The sequence below is a fragment of the Festucalex cinctus genome, chromosome 5 (assembly GCF_051991245.1).
Source record: "Festucalex cinctus isolate MCC-2025b chromosome 5, RoL_Fcin_1.0, whole genome shotgun sequence".
Taxonomy (NCBI): domain Eukaryota; kingdom Metazoa; phylum Chordata; class Actinopteri; order Syngnathiformes; family Syngnathidae; genus Festucalex; species Festucalex cinctus.
The window spans coordinates 7,772,988-7,795,000 of NC_135415.1; the positions used below are offsets into that span (position 1 = coordinate 7,772,988).

General features: G+C 39.2%; 3 protein-coding genes across 4 annotated transcripts in view; all 3 read right to left on the minus strand.

Annotated features, from left to right (window-relative positions):
- Positions 1 to 382: 382 nt before the first annotated feature.
- dpysl2a (dihydropyrimidinase like 2a) lies at positions 383 to 12,863 on the minus strand. Its single transcript, XM_077522257.1, has 14 exons — positions 12,508 to 12,863; positions 10,585 to 10,673; positions 10,201 to 10,385; positions 9,907 to 10,071; positions 9,617 to 9,678; positions 9,410 to 9,490; positions 7,961 to 8,029; positions 7,759 to 7,879; positions 7,524 to 7,680; positions 4,664 to 4,805; positions 4,410 to 4,580; positions 4,158 to 4,337; positions 2,228 to 2,408; positions 383 to 2,133 (listed from the first exon to the last, which is right to left on the minus strand). Exons 1-14 carry the CDS (start codon positions 12,547 to 12,549, stop codon positions 2,042 to 2,044), a joined length of 1,737 nt encoding a protein of 578 aa, XP_077378383.1. The 5' UTR covers positions 12,550 to 12,863; the 3' UTR covers positions 383 to 2,041.
- An 876-nt stretch (positions 12,864 to 13,739) lies between these two features.
- Positions 13,740 to 17,790, minus strand: bnip3la (BCL2 interacting protein 3 like a). The gene is made up of 6 exons (XM_077522616.1): positions 17,623 to 17,790; positions 16,361 to 16,622; positions 16,204 to 16,285; positions 15,893 to 16,002; positions 15,639 to 15,788; positions 13,740 to 15,328 (listed from the first exon to the last, which is right to left on the minus strand). The coding sequence occupies exons 1-6, from the start codon at positions 17,690 to 17,692 to the stop codon at positions 15,280 to 15,282; spliced, it is 723 nt and encodes a 240-aa protein (XP_077378742.1). The 5' UTR covers positions 17,693 to 17,790; the 3' UTR covers positions 13,740 to 15,279.
- A 591-nt stretch (positions 17,791 to 18,381) lies between these two features.
- ppp2r2aa (protein phosphatase 2, regulatory subunit B, alpha a) overlaps positions 18,382 to 22,013 on the minus strand; it is a 14,701-nt gene continuing 11,069 nt past the window's right edge. Inside the window, exons 4-7 of one of the 2 annotated variants that reach the window (XM_077521386.1) lie at positions 21,957 to 22,013; positions 21,674 to 21,843; positions 21,510 to 21,601; positions 18,382 to 21,272 (exon numbers count right to left, since the gene is read on the minus strand). The exon at positions 21,957 to 22,013 is cut by the window's right edge and continues 108 nt beyond it. In XM_077521386.1, the coding sequence (XP_077377512.1) occupies positions 20,993 to 21,272; positions 21,510 to 21,601; positions 21,674 to 21,843; positions 21,957 to 22,013 (599 nt within the window). In that variant the 3' untranslated portion in view covers positions 18,382 to 20,992. The remainder of the gene's footprint in view (positions 21,273 to 21,509; positions 21,602 to 21,673; positions 21,844 to 21,956) is intronic. The other variant, XM_077521385.1, reaches the window with a different exon arrangement.

The following is a 22,013-nucleotide window of genomic DNA, read 5'->3' on the forward strand; positions in this document are numbered from 1 at the left end:
AAAACACTCGCCGAAAATCAAACTCTCTACATTCATTTGTAATGGGATGTTTGCCCTCCGGGAGGCGCAGTGGGAGCTAAGCGGTGACGTCAGCTTTAAGGGTCTATATTAGTTATACAGCCATGCTTCTTACTGTGACAACATATTGAACACTGAAATTCTGGATCAACTGGCTGGATCAACATTGATAGCTTTCTTCTTCTTTGGGGCTATGATGTGTAAAAAACAAAAAAACAAAAACAAAACAAAAAACGGCGAAAAAGCCAAAGATACTCCAACAAGTGCACAAGCGCTAGCACTAGCTAAAGGCTAAATAGCAGACAAGGGGGAAACACTGTGGGCTAAATGGTGGACGAGGAGCCAAAACACACACAAAAAAAGAGTCAGTAACAAATGTTTTATTTATATTTTACTCCACTGAAGTCAACACAGGTCAGGTCAGATGCAGAATGGATCGTTTACGTTTGCCTGTCAAACTACAAGATATACATGAGTGAAATATCACAGGAAGTGGGACAACACCAGCGCTGCACATTACAGCTCAACAACCACTATCAAGAACCAAAAAAAAAAAACAAAATGCAATCCATTTCACATTACAGCCTGGCATTAGAGGTGCACAATTGACAAGGTAACGGAGGAACGTACAATATCTACAAGTTACTGACCACTTGCTGTGGCTCCGGTTCAAACCGGTGGCAATAAATACAGGTGAGACAAAGGGAGAAGTGGATTTCTGGTACTCAGTTCACAACACAAACACAGAAGTGGACACATCATTAGCACGCAGTTAGGGTTCTCCTAAATGTCGAACAATCCATGTTGCAACGTTCCATCAGGTCAAAAGAGCCTTCATAGATACAGTGTGCTATTAATATCTTAAAGAACAAGCAGGGGACTATTTTCAATTCAACATATAATCTAAAAACAGAAACTCCACATAAAAACTTGCAAGCTCACATAAACGTGTATTATTTGGATTGGTACAGGTGCAGTTTGTCTCACTAAGTGGCTAAATCCGCCCCCAGGTGCATATTCCAAAGCAAAAACAATAGCAGAATGATGGATGCAGGAACAGTTAACATCATCTGCACATGTACACTACAGCATTGCTCGTATAGCACCAGATGCAGAGAGCAAACCTCTGCAAACATCACCTTGAACTTTGCAGTGTCTGCATCCTCAAAAGTGTTCGGCAGACATAACAACTGGGGAGGCCAACAATTAACACAAACATGAGTTGGGAGGGGAAGTGTCTTAAACTTTGTGTGTTTCCCCAAATAAAATACAGGATGAAATTGAAATGTAACCCTTAACTGATTTGCTCCCCAAAACGTCTAAATATGTTCTATTTTAAATATTACCATGGTCCCAAAAACATATCTTTTTTTGTTTTGTTTTGTTTTGATGCTAGACCATACAGAAGGCTTTGATGCAGCCTCTGACATGAAGAGGTCGCTTAAAGAAATTGTAATGATTACAACAAATGGCCAGCAGGTGGCAACAGAGTATAAGAGATCAACTAGGGCCATGTTGCAACAACCTGTTTTCCCCAGTGTTTTGAACAGGTTCTAATGCTAATTGCTATAAAACGGAAACAGATAGAAATATATTTTTTCTTCCTGATGAAAGAAGAGACTCTAATCTTTCTTTTGAAACGTTCCATGTTTTTATAGCAATAGAACACAATATTCTGTGGGCCCTGCAAAATCAGTCAAAATCCAGTAAAACAGCGGTTGCTTCACTGAAAATGGCTGGGAGAGAATGAGTTAATGTGATCCAAAACAAAATCGGATTAAAAATGGGAAGTGCAACTATAACACACTATAGCAGCACAATTAAATAAAGAAACAAAATATTCTACAACCTACAACAATCTCAATTCCCTTGAATCTTTCCTATTAGATGAAATGAAGTACAGTAGTGCTTTCCTTGACGTTAAACAGTGAGTGAAGATGAAAGAGTGTCGTGCGGGGCAAGTAAGGAGTGGCATGGTGCCATTCCTGTGCCTCCCTGCACATTGGTGCAATTCGAAAACAGCTTATCCAAGGCTGGTGATATTGGCTTTTCCTCCAGGCGGGGCCACAATACGCTGGGTGTTACGGCGTGGGACATTGTCGTCAATTTGGGCACCTAACAATGGCAACATTTATCATCATCATCACAATACAACTTGCAAGTCAAATTGCTGCCCTATTAGGGAGGAAACACGAAAAAACCCACTCACCTGACAGACTGAAGCCAGACTGGTGAAGGTTGCGCACCGGCTGCGGAATAAATTGCTGCTGTTGCTGCTTGGTCGGCGAGGTCGTCACGGCAGAGACTGAGGACAGAACCTTGGGAGTAAGAATCACCTCACACACCGGCCCATCGTATTGACCCCGGGGGACTCCGCGCAACTCTGTCAGCTGAACATTCACATTATTGCGTCAGTGAGATGGCGTTTGCTACTCGTCATGTGACATCTGTGATTCCCAGCCATTGTGCCATAGCATATTTATGAGCATTGTTATTATAGTTTTGGAATTTTCATTTTTGTTACTTTTTATTTTGTTTTAAGTTTGTTTGTTTTTAAATGTAGTTTATTTTAATTAGTTTTCAGGGTGGTTATGTTCATTTTGACTAGTTTTAGATATTTGGAGCATGCTTAGTTTTAGCTAGTTTCAGTATTACTTTTCATTTGAAAAAAAAAAAAAAAAAATGTATATTAATTGTGCGTAATATTTAAAGGGATACTTCACTTATTTAGCCCATTAGAGGGCGGCGTGGCTCAGTGGTATGGTGGTTGTCTCCCAAACCAGAGGTTGTGGGTTCGATCCCAGGCCATTGTGATCACGTCGAAGTATCCTTGAGCAAGATACTGAACCCCCAATTGCTCCTGATGCTGTGTCATCAGTAGGTGAATGGGTAGTCAAAATGTAAAGCGCTTTGAGTGCCTTAAAGGTGGAAAAGCGCTATATAAATGAAGTGCCATTTGCCATTTGCCAAGTGCCATTATAGCAATAAAGTTAATATTTTGTCTATAATTCATTTTATAGTTTAATTTTTCACGTACAAATAGTACCTTTAAAAACACATTTTGCAACTAGATGTCGACTGAAAATGACATCATAAGGGCTCAGGTAACCAATCACAGCTCAACTGTTTTCTAGGTTTGGTCATGTGACATTCACAAGCTGAGCTGTGATTGGTTACCTGAGCCCTTGCGATGTCATTTTCAGTCGACAGCAAGTTGCAAAATGTGTTTTTAAAGGTACTAATTGTACATGAAAAATAATGAAAATATCAAATTTATTATAGGCAAAATATTCATGTTTGACTGCCAAAAATGGCTAAATAAGTAAAGTATCCCTTTAATGAACACCGCGATTAAAAAATAAAAATAAAAATAAAAATAAAGTAACGCATTTCTGACCTCACATTGCATTTTGGCTTATTTAAATAAAAAAGCAGGCAAGCCGAGCCATTGGAGCAAAATTGTCATCTTGGAGCGACGTCATCTGAAGGTGCTTTTCTATTGGCTGCTGCTAGATGACATCACTTCTGTGTGACACTTTAAAACTTCCTCATTCCAGTTAACATCAAAATAAATATGCTTAAAATCACATTTAAAATCAAATCAAAAGCTTATGTATGAAATTAATTACCAAAGACTAAAACAAAGGATATTTTCGCGATAATTATCGTTAGTTTTGTAAATGTAAAATGTAGTTTCAGTTAGCTTGTGTTTTTTTAAAAACCTTATAAGCATTTTCGTTTTTATTTTATTTTGTTAACGAAAACATTTTTTGAATTCTAGTTTTAGTTTTTTCGTTAGTTCTCATTAACTAAAATAACCTTCGTCATGAGAAATCAATTTCACGTAATCAGTGTGAATTTATTGATATATCAGAATTTATATTTGTTCATCGCAAAATGCCACTTATGGTGAAGGCAGAATAATTAAATGCTCTTCCACTACTGCTAAACTTATTCTTTACTTCAATACAGTGACCGCCGTCATATTTCACAGATTTTTGCTATTCATGGCAGTGTTGATTCCCTCTAATTATGGTTTGGTGGCATTCCATACGATTTTTCTAATATTAAAAAATGTGCCTTGGCTCAATTAAGGTTGGGAAACACCGTGTTTGATCATTCTTCTCACGTGGACGCACCCGGCTGCGAGCTTTTATCTTCTTGTACACGTGGTCCGGAAAGGCTTTCCGGCTGATGTAGCGCCCACAGCCCTCTGTCGTGTGAAGGCTGCCTTCTTCCAGCACGACTTTCCCTTGGCTGATGACCACCAGAGGACCTCCGCGAACCTCGGTGCCCTCAAAGATGTTGTACTCGACAGCCTGGCAGGAGGAGAGCAAGTCAACTACTTATTACTATAAACCACCCAGTTTGTAAATGGCCTCTCCAAATACCAAGTTGTGGTTCTTGGCTGAGATGATCTTGGTGACATCTGGATCCCACAGAACAAGATCAGCATCAGAGCCCACAGCAATGCGGCCCTTGCGAGGAAAGAGGTTGAAGATCTTGGCCGCATTTGTGCTGGTCACAGCCACAAACTGATTCTCATCCATCTTCCCAGTCACCTGGTGGTACAGATTATGCGAGCAGGACCTCAGACCACATATATTTAGGAGATTTCTTATTCGTATTTTTTATTGTCCCTCACCACACATTTGTCCCAGATTAGGGACATCCTCTCTTCAGTGCCATTGGTGCCTTCTGGGATGAGGGTGAAGTTATCTTTGCCTACTGCACGCTGGGATGTCTGGAAAGTGCAGTGAGCACTACCTGTCACCTGCAGATCCCCGCTGGATTTCACAGAATGCAAAAGTGCAGTTTCAGATGGCAGTGCAACAAACATTAGGAGTACAAAACAAATGGGTCAAAAATGGATGGACCCAACTTTTTGAGTTATTAAACACATTAAATTAATAATCCACAAAGCAACTCTCTCTTTTTTTTTCTTTTTTTTTGTGGTTTATAGTTTGAACCAACTTTTTGGGTTAATTGAACAACCCATTTGAATTTAGTAAAAACAAAAAACAAAAAAAAAACGGGGCAAAAATAACCCAAATTGGGTCAAAAATGGAAGGACCCAACTTTTTGAGTTATTAAACACATTAAATTAATAATCCACAAAGTAACCTACTTTTTTGTGTCGTGGTTTATTCGTTAGAACTAACTTTTGGGTCAATTGAATGAAACAATTAAATTTGGTCAATTAAAAAAAAAAAAAAAAACGGGTCAAAAATAACCCAAATTGGGTCAAAAATTGATGGACCCAACTTTTTGAGTTATTAAACAAATTAAATTAATAATCCACAAAGCAACTTACTGTTTTGTGTTGTTGTGGTTTATTCGTTTGACCCAATTTTTGGGGTTAATTAAATGACCCAATTGAATTTGGTCAAAAATTAACCAACCATTTTTGTGTACTTATTTAATACAAAATGTTGGGTCAAATTAGGGATGGGCGAGTACCAGGTATACCAGGTATCGGTATCGGGCCGATACCAGCCTTTATTCAAGTACTCGAGTACTCGTGACGCAGACCGATGGCAGAGGGGGAAGCCGTTAAACCCGGGTTTTCACCGGATGCGGTTGCGGTGCGGTGCGTCTTGACTGCGTGCTCCGGTCGCGTCAATTTTTTGGTCAATCCACACCGGCTCCGCACAGCTGCTGTCCGGCAGCTCCGTCGCCGCCCACTTCCCAACGTGTCTCGCGGGACCGCGCGCGCGATCATGTGACATTTCACAACGACAAACATACAGAAAGTCTGTGCTCAACAGAGAAGCAGAAAGAGAGGTGGACTTCTTTTGATTTAACCTTTTCTTCTTCTTCTGCTATGAGATTCCATGCAGCATCCTTTTTTTGGTTGTCCTTGTAAAGTATATTAATAACGAGAGTCGGGTCAGTGCGGGTCCACTCTTTATTTCTGTCTTCCGCGTCCGGCTGCCGCTCAGTACGGCAAGCGAGACGGGCACAACAAGCAATCGCGAACATTAAACTCACAATACATTACAGTCCTTATAAAAAGGATGTGCCGTGTCATATATTATTTAGTGGTTTTCCACCTCCAATATAAACCTCTCCTCGTCCATGTTTGCTGGCGTCTAAACCGTGAATGAGCACATGGCCCGGCGACGCCCACGTCACGTTTTGCTGAAAAGCTTGCGAAATAGGAGCTGGCGAGTGTTTTATTCTGAAAGGTAACTGGAAATTTATTTTGAAACTGCGTCGGTCTTCCTGTCCCGCTCGATGTGTTTTGTGCTAGCTTGCCATTTGCCGGAGGCCTACCGCTGCGGCGTCCGGCAAAAATAGAAAATAGGTCTATCCTTGCGGAAGGCCTGCGGCAAGCCGCAGCTGAGACCCAGTCGACACGCAACGCACCCGCAAGCGGTGTAAACTGCACCATTCGAATGAATGGAATCTAATTGCTTGCGTCGCCGGACCGCACCGCAACCGCACCGCAACCGCACCGCAACCGCATCCGGTGTAAACCCGGGGTAAGTGAGTCCTCCTTGCCTGTAACTGGTGCTAGCTTGCAGCAGTTTTTCACCAAAACTTCACCGGTTTGGAAATACTTCAAAATTGTGAATCTTAAACTAAAAGAGCATTTTTGTGTTTTATTTTGAGCGTTAAAGATTATTGAAGAGTGACTGTGCTGTTTTTTTTGTCAAAATTAAAGGAACTATATTTGTTTAAAAATATCTTTTTGTGATTTTTTTTATTTGTCAAAATGTACTACTGGTATCGGCAGTTGGTATCGGTATTGCTGAGTACTGAGGGTCTGAGTATCGGTATCGGTCTGAAAAAAAGTGGTATCGAACATCCCTAGGTCAAATTAAATAACCCACAAAACAACCCAATTGTTGGGTTGTTTTGTTGGATTATTTATTTGACCAATTTTTTTGGGTAAATTGAATAACCCAGTTGAACTGGGCCAAAAACCCAATTTTTGAGTTACTTAACCCAACATTTTGGGTTAAATAACTCAAAATATTGGGTAAAATTGAATTAATAACAATCCAAACATTGCTTTGTTGTTTTGTGGGTTACTTTTTCTAAACATTTTTTTGGGTTATTTGAATAGCCCAAAAGTTCCGAGTCCAGGCTCCGGCCTTCCTGGGTGGTGTTTGCATGTTCTCTCCGTGCCCGCGTGGGTCTTCTCCGGGTACTCCGGTCTCCTCCCACATTCCAAAGACATGCATGGCAGGTTAATTGGGCGCTCCGAATTGTCCCTAGGTGTGCTTGTGAGTGTGGATGGTTGTTCGTCTCTGTGTGCCCTGCGATTGGCTGGCAACCAGTCCAGGGTGTCCCCCGCCTACTGCCCATAGCCAGCTGAGATAGGCGCCAGCACCCCCCGCGACCCTTGTGAGGAATAAGCGGTCAAGAAAATGGATGGATGGATGGATGGATGGATGGATGGATGAATAGCCCAAAAGGTTGAGTTGGTCCTTTTTTGGCCCAAGCAGGCACAAAAGGAGCAAATCTGAAAAGTGCTATCTTTGATTTCAAACACCAACCACGACAAGAGAGAGCTGAGGTAATCGGGGGTGGTGGGATCAGGACTGAGTGGTGGAGAGGTGACATAAGTCGCAGCCTTGGCCCAGTTCTTGCTCCAGTAATGGGTGCCGTCAGTGCCCAAACTGGCCGAGATGGGCTCACCGAAAACCACCGAACCTGAAAGATCAGATAGGAACAGCATTGCAAAATTGAAGTTTGGCTTACAGGAAAAGAAAACATCTCATGGTATCATACCCTTTTTCCTGGCCAGAGCGATGACATCTGCAGCACTCTTGCTCATCACCTTGGTGATGTAGACCGGACAATTTGTCTGATTGGCTATAGTGATGGAGCGATTGACGGCTTCTGCCTCCACCTGCCGAGCACACGTACGCACAGCAGAATATTTCTCCATTCCGTCAGCCTCTCTGCTGTGTTCAATTTTCAGCCACCTCACCTCTTCTGGACGACTAAGAACATGACCTTCAGGCCCAGTTATACCCAGCTCAAGAATACGTCTCTGCTCCTATTAAATGCAAACAAACACATCATGTTCCAAATTTGAGTGAACTGCTTAGTGCTTATACCAGGGTTCAGTAACCTTTACTGTCAAAAGAGCCATTTTATGCCAAATAAATGACCAAAAAAAATCTGTCTGGAGCTGCAAAACATTTGAACATTGTGATGAAGGATGTAGGAAACAATGTGTTAGTAGTCTAATGTACTGAGGGACCAAGAGGTAATTAGAGCTGCACCAGAACACAAAAATATGCAGCATCCAATTTATTTTCTTCTACCTTTTTGCAATTTTCCATACATTTTTAGATTTTTCTGCCTTTTTGTCAAATTTTTGACATTTTGGGGAAATTCGTGGACATTCTTCTTCTCTTCTTCCTTTTTTGGACATGTTATGACTATTTTTTTTTTAATATTTATTCTGCTTTTTTTGCAATCCATTTTCTGACATTTTTGGTAATTTTGTCAACATTTTGTGGCAATTTACAGGATTTCTTCTTTTGTTTTGGACACTTTATGGTTACTTTTTGAATGTTGCATTTTATGCCTTTTTAAATTAAATTCTCTGACATTTTTTGGCAATTTCATGGACATTTTATGGTAATTTTCTGCTTTTCATCTTCTTTTTTGAACATTTTTAGGCAATTCTTAATACTTTTTCACCTACCTTTCATCTCTTTTTTTCCTGACAACTTAAAAATTTGGACTCTGACATTTAGGAATATTCAATCATTAATCCATCTGCTCCCAGAAATGTATAAAAATGTTCTGAATAAAAACATTTTAAATATTGGCATGGTCCCAAAAACATATTTATATTATTTTTAATGTGTTTTTTTTTATGTTAGAGCATACAGAAGGCGTTGATGCAGCCTCTGAACTGCAGAGAATAGGTGAAATAATGGTAGTAATTACAGAAAATGGTCAGCAGGTGGCAGCAGTGTATAAAAGATCAACTAGGGTCATGTTGCAACAAGCACTTTTCCCCAGTGCTTTCAACAGGTTTGTGAATAATGATGAAACTTAGCTATATTCTAATGCTAATTGCTGCAGAACGGAAACAGATACAAAGATACTTTTTTTTTTCCTGATGAAAGAAGGGCCTCTAATCTTTCTTTTGATAGGTTCCATATTTTTATAGCAATAGAACACAATATTCTGTGGGCCTTGAAAAATCAGTCAAAATCCAGTAAACAGCCAGGAGCGAAGGGGGTTGCTTCAGTGAAAATGGCTGCGAGTAAATGAGTTAATTCATTTAAAGAATACTTTATCTCAAAAATAAAAAAAAAAACAAAAAACAAAAAAACACTATATTTTTAGAGCTCCACAGGGAGGCACTGGAGAGGGACGAACATGTGGCTGGCTGGCTTATACAGTATATTTGTCTTACCTCAGCAATGATGTCCCCATTCTCAGCATGCACTTGAGCGATGGCACCAAGGTCTCTGATGACGCTGAAAACCTCATAAATCTAAAATATCACAACAAAGACAAGTGAGCTCAATAGCAGTTGTCACACACAGACATCGAACAGTCAAACATGTAAATTCAATAGAAAGAGAAGACCTCACGAAAGTCATGCAAGAGCTAAGTGTACCTGAGAGTCAGAAAGTTGGAAAACATCCTTATAGGCCAAATAGACCAGGAAAGAGTTGACACCTGAAGATAGAAAACTTATGAGAGCCAAAAGTGGAAAAAAAAAAAAAAGAGAGCAAAAGAGGAAAAGTAAAACAAAAACAAACAATTACAAAAGAGACATGGGACAGTATTGTGAAAATGTTTTGGGTGGGGGTTTAAACCATGCAAGGACTGAATGAGGAAAAACGTGAGATTTGTTGTGACACAATGACTCGGCTTGACCGTAGTAATAATTTAGCAGTCACATACCGTGTTCCTTCACCAAGGTCTCCATCTCCTCCTGAGTGCCCTTTTTCCAGTCGGTCAGGTCCACATGGAGAGAGTAGTCGCAGCAAGATTTGATATCAGCCAATTCCTTCCACTGATTGAACGCTGCAACCAAGCCTATGCCAGGCTCCGGCACCACGTGGTCAACTAGAAAACACCAACCAAATAAGAGCTAGCTGTAAACAAACATCTGGTAGCATGCACGTGCAATGTTAAAATGGCTGTGATGGGATCTTTGTTGACAATACACACAAATCTGGCTGATGGACAACTTACTGATCATGGTGGTGCCCCCGGCTAGAGCTGCCCTGGTGCCCTGGTAGAAGTCATCTGCTGCCACCATGCCTCGGTCAGACATCTGGAATCGGGTGTGCACGTCAATGCCTCCAGGCATCACCATTTTCCCATGAGCCTCGATGATCTTCACTCCCCCAGGGACAATTAGGTTGTCACCTATTTGCCTGGATGAACAGAAAAAAAGATGTGCAATCAAAATTCAAAAAAAGCTAACAGTATGAAAGATAACACCACCATGGAGGTCATTGATGTAGCTAGAAATGTTCAAATAAGCGGTTCAGATAATTGATGGATGGATATCAAATAATGAATGTTTTTCATTTGACATTGACAAAATGATGACAACTTGTACTTGAAACTTACTTGATGACTCCGTCCTCCATGTAGATATCAGCCATGAAGGACTGATCATCATTCACGATTTTTGCTCCTTTTATGAGGAGACGGTCACTCTGCAAGACGGAGGCAGTTTTCATTTCATAAACTATCCATCAAATCCATTTATTTTCAACAGCGCTTGTCCTCATTAGGGGCATGGCTGAGCTAAAGCTCACTCTGTCTCCATCATTAAAAAGAAACATATGAAAACGAGAACTGGCGGCCTACTTCTCATTTGTTTTTCTACACTCTCACAACCACATGACGTCAAGCTAAGCTAATAAAGACTCAAATTAATTTCCTGAAACTTGTCATAGTATGAATTGTCCAGATGAACAAAAGCAGTGTGCCTTTAGTGACAGCCTTTGGTCTCTGTGTACTTGCAAGAGAAACACATTTTGAGTACAGTACTTTATAATGTTAATAAGGGAATTCTATAACACACTGGCACTGACTGTCAGATACCAGTCACTGCATATCACCCCAAGCACTCTATTAAATTATTTGCACTGTGAAAACAATAACAATAAAAAGACCTGTTTGTGCGAATCAAAATGTGCCCAAATGTATCGGCTTCATTCACTGACTGTACAAAGGCCTTAGTGTGAAGCAGTTTAGAATACACCATTCACATGGTACAGTAGTAATACAGTTGTAGAGTACAAACAATAAAAGCTCAATGAAGAAGTGTCAAAACCAAGACCTTATGGGTCTCCTGTCATGTTATTTTATGTGGCTTGTGAAACCTCGCTACAAATCTTACTTGACTTCTCCTCAAAACGAGCCATAAAAATGATACAATCCAAATGCATGATGCCAAATGCGAGATGTCTCATAAAGATTCCAGGATGATTGTCACAAAATATATATTTCAAAGTCTACTACTGTGAGCCATATAATCAACCAGCACATCAACACAGAGATATTGCGCCGGGTGGTTTGGTCAGTGTGCGAGAAAAGGCAAGAGTTATTGTAGGAAAATTACCCTGTGGCTCTAAGAATTGAAACTGCCTTGTACTATAGCCATAAGCTCTCACGGCTAGGTTATTTTATTTTAAATAGTCGTGTACAGTGCAATTTCCAGTGGCATTTAAACAGCCTCTTCCCCGCTCTTTAGATGGAATGCCAAAGCAAAAACAACAAACAAAAAACAAAAAAGAAATAGCTTGAACAAATACAAAATAATCTCTTCTTTATGTGACCTAATTTTCTGCCTTAAGTTTCTACTTTCTCCATTTTGATTTAATTGGTCTGTGAAGTTATTTACCACAAACCATATTCGAAAAATTAAATGATCTTGCAACAGATGGAAAAAGGTACATCTGTTGTCATTCATACAACAAAAATAAATTATTACATTACATAATTATTGCATTAATTATGATCGTAATATACGGATATAGTCAGACAGCGTGTCAGGTCAGAGAGCTGACAGCTACCTACCTGTTGTCAAGAACGTAGACGCACTGCAGGCTTATCTGCGGTGTTAACACTACAGCATGCCAATGCAACATATTACAATCCATGTTTACTACTATTTTTACAACTATTTATCCATCGGCGAGGATCAAACAGCTGCACGATTAGGGTTTTTGGAAGGGTGCTGTCCAGTGACCTACTTTACACAGATTTTATTTCTATCGACTATCACGACATCCACGCTGCGTGTTTCCTATACCACGCAGTGTGGTTTAAAATCCTAACCAGGAATTGGGAATAAAAGTAAAAAATAGATATATATGGTGGTTGGTTGCACAAACAAGATGAAGGGGGGAAATTGACTGCTTATGTTGCTGATGCTGGATGCATGACGGCTAACGTTCGCTAGCGTACAGTAGCAAGAAGAAGAAAAAGGGCACACCATCACTGAGTTTTAAAACGGTGGGGCAAAAACTAGAATATACTCACAGTGATTCGAGGAATGTTCTTTTTTCCTTGGTAACCCGACATTTTGAGTATCCCTCCAGTGGTCCCCCTGCCTCTCGGCTCACGCTAGCAAGCGAGACTGCAAAAAGCTCAGCAGCCGGTGAAAAGATGAATGGATGCTCAATGGACAGTCGACGCCCAGGACAATTTGTACCTGTCTAACAACTTATATCGATGGTGAATGACGTTTACAAGGTGCTATCCAACGTACTAATTCGAAATGACTGCCACAATTTGAGAGGATCATTCAAATTATTGAGATTCTGTAGGAATGGATCCCAGAAGACGGTCTCAAGAAAGGGGTTGAATCGTACCGCGCATGCGCAGTACCCCACCCTTGTCAGCCACAGCTCCATATTGTTTTAACCATAAAGGCTCAAGCGTTACGTAATAGAACCGTATCCTTGAAAGTCCCATTGTCACATTTTTCTTTTAACATGGAAAACTGCAGAATTTTACTGTAAATTATATTATGTTTCATGAAGGCATGAAGGTTTCCTTCAAATATTGTTTACAATTCTTTTTTTTTTTGTAAATCTGTTTCTCCTTTTCCGAGATAATCCTCCCACCTCACAAGTGTGAATTATTAAAATGTTGATTAGACACCATGATAATTGCAATTACCACGGTGTAAAAGGTAGGTGGCAGGTGTGTTCTTCCTCACATTTAACATGAGTTCGGACGTGATTGGTTACAGTATTTCTGAGCACAGCCACAATTATAAGATGGTGTAGAGTGAAGACACTTGTGCAACTATATTATCTCAGTTGTTTATTTTAGTTATTTCCCCCGAATGTTGATTTTGTTTCAAATTAATTTTACAGGTCACATTAATGGTATAAAATTTTGAAATTATTCATCTTGATCATTTGTATCACAAACACTTGGCATTTAACATGAACGTGTAGTTCTAGACCGTTTTCCCAGTCAAAAAATAAATAAATAAATAAATAAAATATATATATGTATGTATATATATATATATATATATATGAGTGTGTGTGTGTGTGTTAGAGTTGCATACGTCATAGGTTACAATAAGTGGCGAAAGTTTTAATTTTATCTTGGTCTTGTTTTTTTTTTTTTTAGGTCACAAATACCAAACATTTGAACAGGGGTGTGTGTAAATATCTACTGTGCATATGTAAACACACACATACATAATATACAGACACATCTCATATTGAAGCATATATTAAGAAATGGGGACGAACTTCAGATGACCAGATTTAGGCTTTATTCAGCACAAAGTCATTTCACTTAGTTTATGTTGTTTTCTCCTATTTGCTTACCAGCTGTGCAGAAGCCGACCAATGATCTGGAGCAATTATGATTACATTTCCATTATGGAAAATGTATTTCTAGTCACTGTCTCAATAACTGTACACAAGCCCAGAGTGATATTTAAGATTAAAGAATTAGTGTGTTATTTAATGCATTGAAACCTACCGTACATTGCGTGTCTTGAAAACCAAATATACTACAGAAACCAGAATAGATTTGTTTTTTCACATTGTTATATCAATTTTAAAACACTGAGAAATGAGTTATCCAGTCATTAATCTTCATTATCATTAAAGCTTCAATATACACAAGTTACATGCACTTAAATTAGTAAATACTTGTTTTACTATTTTTTTTTCTGTAGGTTTACAAGCATTGTACATATGAAATCACACTGGAAATGATATAGACAGCGACATCTAGATGAAAACAGGCTCAAGGAAACTGTGTATTCAGTGGTGGGTTCTGCTTCAAACGGTGACGCAAATGACAGCAACAACACACCACCGACATTACATATATTATGCATTATTATGATTATATTCAGTATCAGAGAGATTCTACTATTTGGAGCAGATCACAGCTTTAAGTATCTTCACATCTGCCTTTCAAATCATGTCAGGGAAATTCCAAAAAATACAATATAAGGAAAAATGTGCAGAGGTAAAAGATATTAATTTGACACTTTGCCATCATTGCTGCAACGTGCGAGAAAAAGCAATATATATAGGCAAAAAAAACAAACAAAACAAAACAGCATATGGCCTGGTATATTGCCGCCTGGCCCAAATTCCACTATCATAATATAGTCAAATACCACAAAATGCAAAAGTTACTGGCTACATGGTAGGTCAAGGTTTACAAGCTCAGTCTTCAAAACATGAAGCTTTAAACAGAAAACCACTCAAGGTAAAAATGATCAAGCTTCTATTTTTGAAAAGAAGTGTGCATCATTATGCTTCCTTCAAAAACTACATATCTAAAGTTCATCTAAAAAAAAAATGTTAAGGCGTTACAAGTTCCTTCCGACCTACCTGTATTTCTTTTCATATTTAAGATATGGCGCATATTTTTGGTTCATAACTGGTGAATGAATGAGTAGTCGGGCTCAGCTCGAAGGCCAGATTGTCTGGTGGCAAAAATTAAGGAGTGAAATTTTGATGACCCGTCCCCAAACCTAAAACCCACTGAGGCCCAACTCTTGTCACACTTGTATTTGTGTTGCAACATGACTAAGATTTGTTTTCAACTTGAACAGGAGTTGTTATTGAATGAATACAAGTCAATTGGGATGCCTTGGGTCAAGGTGAGGAGGTGCAACCACATTACAACATGTGTGCATACACTTACAAGGTGACACAATCTAACGTGGATTGGGAAGGTAAATGTGGTGCACGATGACAGCAGAGAAACACGTGATAACAGGCTGCTTGAAAGACGGAGGACATCCAGGCACTGCTCATTTTCTACTCAGTAAGAGCTGGCAGAGGCTGTGGCGATTCTTTTACCGATGTAAACCCTTCAAAACAGGAAATTATGAACATGACAATCGGGTCAAAAGGATTAGAAACATCTCTTACATAATACACACACATATATACATATATATATATATATATATATATATATATATATATATATATATATATTTTTTTTTTTTTTTTTTTTTCCCCACTATAATGGCAAATAATTTTCTATTATTTCTTTTTTTTTTTCCTGGTCTGTCAAAATAATGCTGAACATAAAACTGGTCCATTTTGCAAAAAAAGTTACAGACTGCTCATGTAAGGCATTAAAATATTTCAACAGCCATTAAAGATACATCTTACCCGATTCCGAGAGCGAGGATGTGTGAAATGAGTAGCGACGGGATGAAAACTTTGAGGAATTCAGCAGAGAATACGCCACCTTTCTTCATAACTCCACTTTTTCTCATACTAAGAGATACCGCACGCCGGGGATGCCTGAAGTGGAATTCCCTGGAATAATATAAAAACAATAAGCAGCCTATAACTTCAGATCAAAACAATAAAAAAGTAAAAGCAACCATGAGATGCAAAACAAAAATAAGAAGCCTGCTCACTTGGGTGGAATGTTTTCTGGTCTGCTGGACCAATCAGCAACCCAATCAATTTCTTTGTTCATGAGGATATCATCTTCTCTGTCTTTGTCGGGGCCTTCTTCTTCTTCTGACTACAAATGTAAAGGGAGTAAAAATAATTAAGACTAAACGATGATCACAAACCATGAAGTCCAGTGAATCTCATTTAGTCAACCCCCCCTGAGGTTGTACAGTTTGTTTTGCTTTAGTGCTTTTGTGATCCCACAAGTGATGGCAAAGATATATGATGCCTTGTTTTTGTTATTGAAACAGTGAAACTGGGTAACTTTTACCTGACTACCCCTTGGACTGGACATGTCCACATCAAAAGTGATCTGACCCTCGTCCTGGTTGGGACTCTGTGGCCTGTGGGGACTGTGTTGACACATTGTGGTCAATAAGTATATTTCAGCACTATTGACACCATGTAGCACAAAACTTAAGCCCCACCTGTCACACGAAGAATTACTCGGGCTGGATTCATGTTGCGCATCCAGGAGGATCCTCTCCATGTCCCCATTGTGAATGGAGGAGGAGGATGGCACATGTTCTAGTCCTCCGATTAGGGTTTCGTCTATCTCAGGCACCACTTCCAAGGTTTGACTCATGCCAGCGTTTGCGTTTATTTGGTCTGCAGCAGCTGAAATTTGCAAGCTGGTGTGCACACCCTGAGCTCCCGTGTTTCCATTTAACTCCAACTCCACCCAAGAGCCTTGGAAACGAACAAGGTTTAAGACAACTTTAGAGTATTTTACTTATCCAGTTTAATAGAAAATTGGACATAAACCATTAATACATTAAGCGTTGGATTTGTACTATCTGCACTGCATCAGAGATGGGCAGGGCGTTCATCTTTGTGCCATACTGCCCTACTAACAGCGAGATTTTTTTCATAGCCAGGAGGACGTTATGTAATCCATTACAATCAGCTTGGCTGCACACACAATGCAAACTAATCGCACAAAACGCCTCTTTCGCCCGTTCATACTATACGACGAGAAATAGAATTTATTATTGGCTGTAAAACGATTAAACGACGTGCCCGAGCACGACCGAGTGTTTTTATAGCCATGTCAACAATGCAGGTCTCTGTTGCGTAACAGACAAGCTGCTCCAGCGTGTCGCCGTTGCAAATATGATGCTCCTACTTTGTACTCACATTATTATTATTATTATTATTATTATTATTGTATGGTAATCTCCGGGTCAATAATTCGTCTAAAATAGTTTTTGTTAGCAGTGACAATGCGAGTACTGTCGCCACGAATGTCCCATAACCATTTATTATTTAATTTATTCTTATAGACACTGTGCCTAGCAACACACCGTTAATACTCCGAAGTCCCCAAAATATTGATGCGTACAAGGAAAATCTTTAAATAAAAAGCAGCGCAATGTCAAGTCGTTTTTGTCTCTAAAGTTGTTTTCATTTAGGTTGGAGTCCGCCCAACACTGAGTAGGTCACGCGATTGGTTACAATTTCCATCAGTACAACAATTGCGAAATATTATTGGCTATCTCTCAACAACGTCAGTCTACGTCACCCGCTGGACGCTACCCCTCCAAGAGGATGAGGAAACGCTTTTACCCGATGTTAACTTTAACCAGAATTGCTACATCACCATTACGGTCGACAGACAGAACAACCGTTAAGGAAATTCGAAATTGCTGCAAGTTGTGTGAAACATATAAATACAAATGATATTACGTACCGTGAAGTCCGGGCTCTTCGTTATTGTTTTGTTGAGCAGCAGCGGTGGACATGTTGACTTGTTTTAGCATTCGTCAACATGAACAGGGCGCGCGCATGCGCATAGTCTGTCCGATGATAGACGTGTATTCTTTCATGGATGGACGTGTGTCTTTCATTTTAAAATACGTGTGCTGCAACTGTGTTGTGATGTGAGGAGCCAAACAAGTTTGAGCAAAATGCACAGGGCTTTATGTGATGAGTGATCCAAATGGTGTAGGCTTTCATCACAAATGGTGGACAAAGTACAGAACTTGGTAAACTTAACTTCATCATTTCAGTGACGCCTGCGGCACAAATAAAAAAAATTTATTAAAATGTGGAGGTAACTTAGTCGCTTACTTAAGACGGCAGGTTTTATTTATTGTTTTGTGATGTTAATTAATCGTCATTATATTCCATATTACACTTTAGATTTACATACTTATTAGCCGTAATATTTCAATTAAGCAAAAAGAAGAAAAAAAAAGCTCGAAATGTATCATTTAATCGTATGTAGTAATTGATTCCATCTGAAAAATACAGCGATATAGTTAAGTTTCGCACAAGTAGACTTCCAAAATTCTACCAACTTTATTCAAGACCTCGCGAAATAAATAATTGGCCCCCACAAAATTTTTTAAAGTGCATTTCTAAGCTAAGCTACTGTAAAAAAAACAACTCATACCTCCAACACTGTTCGTGGTTTTCGCCTTCTTTGCCACACGTTCAGAACAATCAATCAAAATCCATAAGCTTTTGTTTAAGGCATTATTTTTTTTTTATTTAGTACTGACAAGCTGCTATCTCGAAGGTACAGTTCAATATTTTGAACACTGAGCAGTGGTGAATTCCCCTGAGTGACTCATGTCTGGCACACTGAACAAAATGCATTTGTCAGGTTATCTTAGCTCTTAATGCTTTAAAGAAAGGCAAATGGGGGTTTTGTGGTTTTCAAAAATATCCAGTACAGTAGCTTTGAACAAAAATCTATTTAATAAATGGCAGTAAATGTTTCTGAGCAAGGGTGATGGACCAGACCTGGAACCCAAGGTCAAACTGTTGGCGTGAGTATCAAACCATCGTATTCTAGGATTGCCTAGAAAAGCCACGAATCTTAAACAGGCCAAAAGATGTTTTGAAAATGCCCTATTATTTAAGGAGATTAAACACAGCCCTGAGGAAGTGACATCATCACATTTTGTTGGCATTCCAGTCAGTCATTGTTAAAAAATAAAATAAAAAAATTCTCTGTATTTTTTAAGGTTAAAAAAAATAAAACTAAATAAAAAAATAAAAAAGTATTGTAATTGAAAGAAAAAAATAATCCTCATTCAACCAGTTTGCTCCACAAAATGGGCAGTTTGTGATAGAGGTGAGAGGAGAAGCGGCTTTGAAGATTTTAGGTAATTTCTTCATATTCATTAAACATCTGCAAACCAAGTGCTTCACAAACTCTCCACTCAAATAATATATTTAGTTAAAAAAACAAAACAACTTATTGAGCAGATACTTAAATAAGAAAATGAAAATAAGGCAAGTCACTTGACTAGCTTTGGAAAAAGTCGGAAAAAGCCTTTTACCCCTTTTAGGCCAAATACCGCTTCTGCTTTCACTGATCGAAATATGATTTAAAATAATAATAAAAAAAAAAAGTCACAGCTAGCTAACCGTTGAAAGTGTTTTCCCCACATCAGAAAGCACATGCTCCTCCTCGACGTCATAGAACTTTCAAAAAAGTATTTACCCAGATGACAAAACACTGTCAAACCAACCATCAGACAGCTAAATTTAAAACGTCAGTGATCAGACTATAACTATTGTCTTAATTTGTACAAAAATAAATCAGCTATAGTGACTATTTTTCTCTTCAGAGGTACAATATAAAACATAAAAAAAACTTGATCCGGGGTCAAAGTCATCTGTCTGCAACATAAATTAGTTTTATGTGGAAATTGGCAGCAGCATCCGACTGACATCACAAATACGACAGAATACCAGCCTTTGAGCCTGAGCTATTATTGGTGGTCCGTTCTCATCGGTAAGGACTGAGCCAGGCTTTACCACTAAAGGATTCTAATTTGCAGGCGTAAATTACACTTTGCTTTGGCATGAGTCATTTCTCCCAACCTTAATACCTGCCTATGTGTGCATACTATTCCCATGTCTGTCAAAAAGTCAACCATATAACGATTTTCGTTCAGTAGAAATGCATCCATACTGTTGCGCACCATTTTCCAAACTATAGGCACTCACATTTAAGTGCCAGCGAATGCTGTTGGCTATGAAAACAAAGTATTTATAAGATATGATTTAAAAAATAAAATAAAATAAAAAATGACAGCTGTGTATGTCAAAGGAAATTAAACAGGTAATGTACACTTGGCAAATACGTAACCAATGAAATGAAACAAATAAAACTTGACATACCTACTGTTAAGAAAATGTAAACGATAGTCAATCGTATTGCCCAAACATTTAAGCTGGTATAGACGGTTATGCAGCAGAAAAAACAAGTGGCAGTCACGTTTGTAGAACACCCTTAATAAGAGAAATCCTAGATTGGCCCTTTAATGATACAATCAGGAAGGAGTGGTGCGTATATTTGGCAAGTTGACAAATATGTGGGTGCAAATAAGGAGTGTCAACCACTTGTATCAGCAGTGTTTCGTGCCAGTGCAAATGTGTCTACAATTACGTAGACATTTTCCTGCTAAAATCAAAAAATGTCTTTACAATGCCGGTAAGAATATGTTTTATGCACCAACAATAGCCTGAACACGGCATTTTGGTTAAAGTGGAAGTCAACCCAAATATTTTCTTCATAATAAAATGTTCTATGCAACCCGACTAATCTAAACAGTACAGTATTCTGATTAATACTCTGTTGATAAGATGAACCGTGATTGGTTGTGCCACAATTGTTGTGTATGTAATATTACGTTTGTGGCATATGAATAAAGTGTAAAAATCCACCCTTTTTTTAATTCATCTCAGAGGGCTGCCAATTAATCAGAATGTTGTGTTTAGACTAGTGGGCGCTCATAGAACAGATAATTGTAAAGACAATTTTTGACTTGACTCCCCCATTAATAAAATGCTGTATGATCAAAGAATGCATTAACAATTTGCAATGGCACTAATGCACAATTTGGTCAGTTGGATGAACAGGTGCTTCTACAGGAGGGAAACGACATGAATCCCAAAGTCTGTACAGTAATTAGCTCAACACAGCCTGTATGCTCATTTTGCATTACACATGAAAAATGTCATACCCAAGGTCTGAGCCAGACTTGTACAGACGACAGAGGTTGTGTGTCTGTGTAATATGCGCGGAAATGGATCATCAAATGCTAGTTCAGGTTGTCCTGGAATATATAGAGATTATTGGTAGTGGCCACAGCAATTATGTTGTCCAGGGGATGCCAGGCAGTGTGGAGGATCTTCTTGTTAAAGTCCAAACTGTCTACACTAATCTCATCCTTCTTGCGCTTCCCACCCGAGCTTACTTTGCGGGGTTTAAGGACAGAATGTGGTTTGCTGTTCTCCCTCGATGCCTCGAGGGTCACATCCTGCCTGTAGCCTCTGTCAAACATCCTGAAGAAGTTATTGTAGGAACCGGTCATGATCACGCTGCAGACAAGGCAGGAAGTGACAGTGAGACAGAGATCATCGTTTAAGTGGACTGGATCGTAAACAAAACTAACAGATGTGCACTATAAGGAAGAGAAACATTTCCTCTTGCCACCTTAAAAGCACCACAAGCAACCTTGTCAGCACCTTCGTTGGTATTCGATAAATAGGTCATCTTGGAAACAGCATAACAAGGCAGGCAGAATAAAAATAATAAAGAGAAAATTAAATTCTCACCTGTCGTTCCCATTCCAACAGCACTCAAATTTGTCAAAGATGCAATCGTTCTCGTAGAGTGAACACAACTTGCTCCTGAGATATTCATGCACCTGATAGAGAACGACAATGTTGAAGATCGACAAATTATATAGAAATAGTTTCACTTGGCCAGCATAACATACCTGATAAGTCTCCACTGGACGAGTCTCCATGTTAAGGTCCCAGATTTTGATGGACAGGTAGTCACGGGTCATCATGTAACGTCCACTGTGGCTGAACTTCACATCAGAGATGGATGACGTTATTTCGGAGAAGAAGGAACGATTGTTTGGATCTTCTGGCTCTTCAAAAACTAGGGGGGAAAAATGTGCTTCACTCGTTCCTACATACTGCACCATTATCCTCGAGTTAACTCACGAGATTGACAAGCACCGTGAGGAGAAACCTGAATTGAAATCTGCTTACATTTGGCATGGTTGTCACAGAGTGCCGACGCCCTCATGTCGCACAAGCGGATGGCTC

What these genes read in the sequence shown, in the direction of transcription:
- dpysl2a (XM_077522257.1), bottom strand. Translation starts at nt 12,549, where the DNA reads ATGTCGGGTTACCAAGGAAAAAAGAACATTCCTCGAATCACT. An exon ending in ATGGGGACATCATTGCTGAG is followed by an intron (nt 8,030 to 9,409) that starts GTAAGACAAATA and finishes TGCATTTAATAG; the next exon opens with GAGCAGAGACGTATTCTTGA. An exon ending in TAATCTGGGACAAATGTGTG is followed by an intron (nt 4,581 to 4,663) that starts GTGAGGGACAAT and finishes CTGTACCACCAG; the next exon opens with GTGACTGGGAAGATGGATGA.
- bnip3la (XM_077522616.1), bottom strand. Translation starts at nt 17,692, where the DNA reads ATGCTAAAACAAGTCAACATGTCCACCGCTGCTGCTCAACAAAACAAT. An exon ending in CGAAGAGCCCGGACTTCACG is followed by an intron (nt 16,623 to 17,622) that starts GTACGTAATATC and finishes TTCGTTTCCAAG; the next exon opens with GCTCTTGGGTGGAGTTGGAG. An exon ending in CCAGAAAACATTCCACCCAA is followed by an intron (nt 15,789 to 15,892) that starts GTGAGCAGGCTT and finishes ATATTATTCCAG; the next exon opens with GGAATTCCACTTCAGGCATC.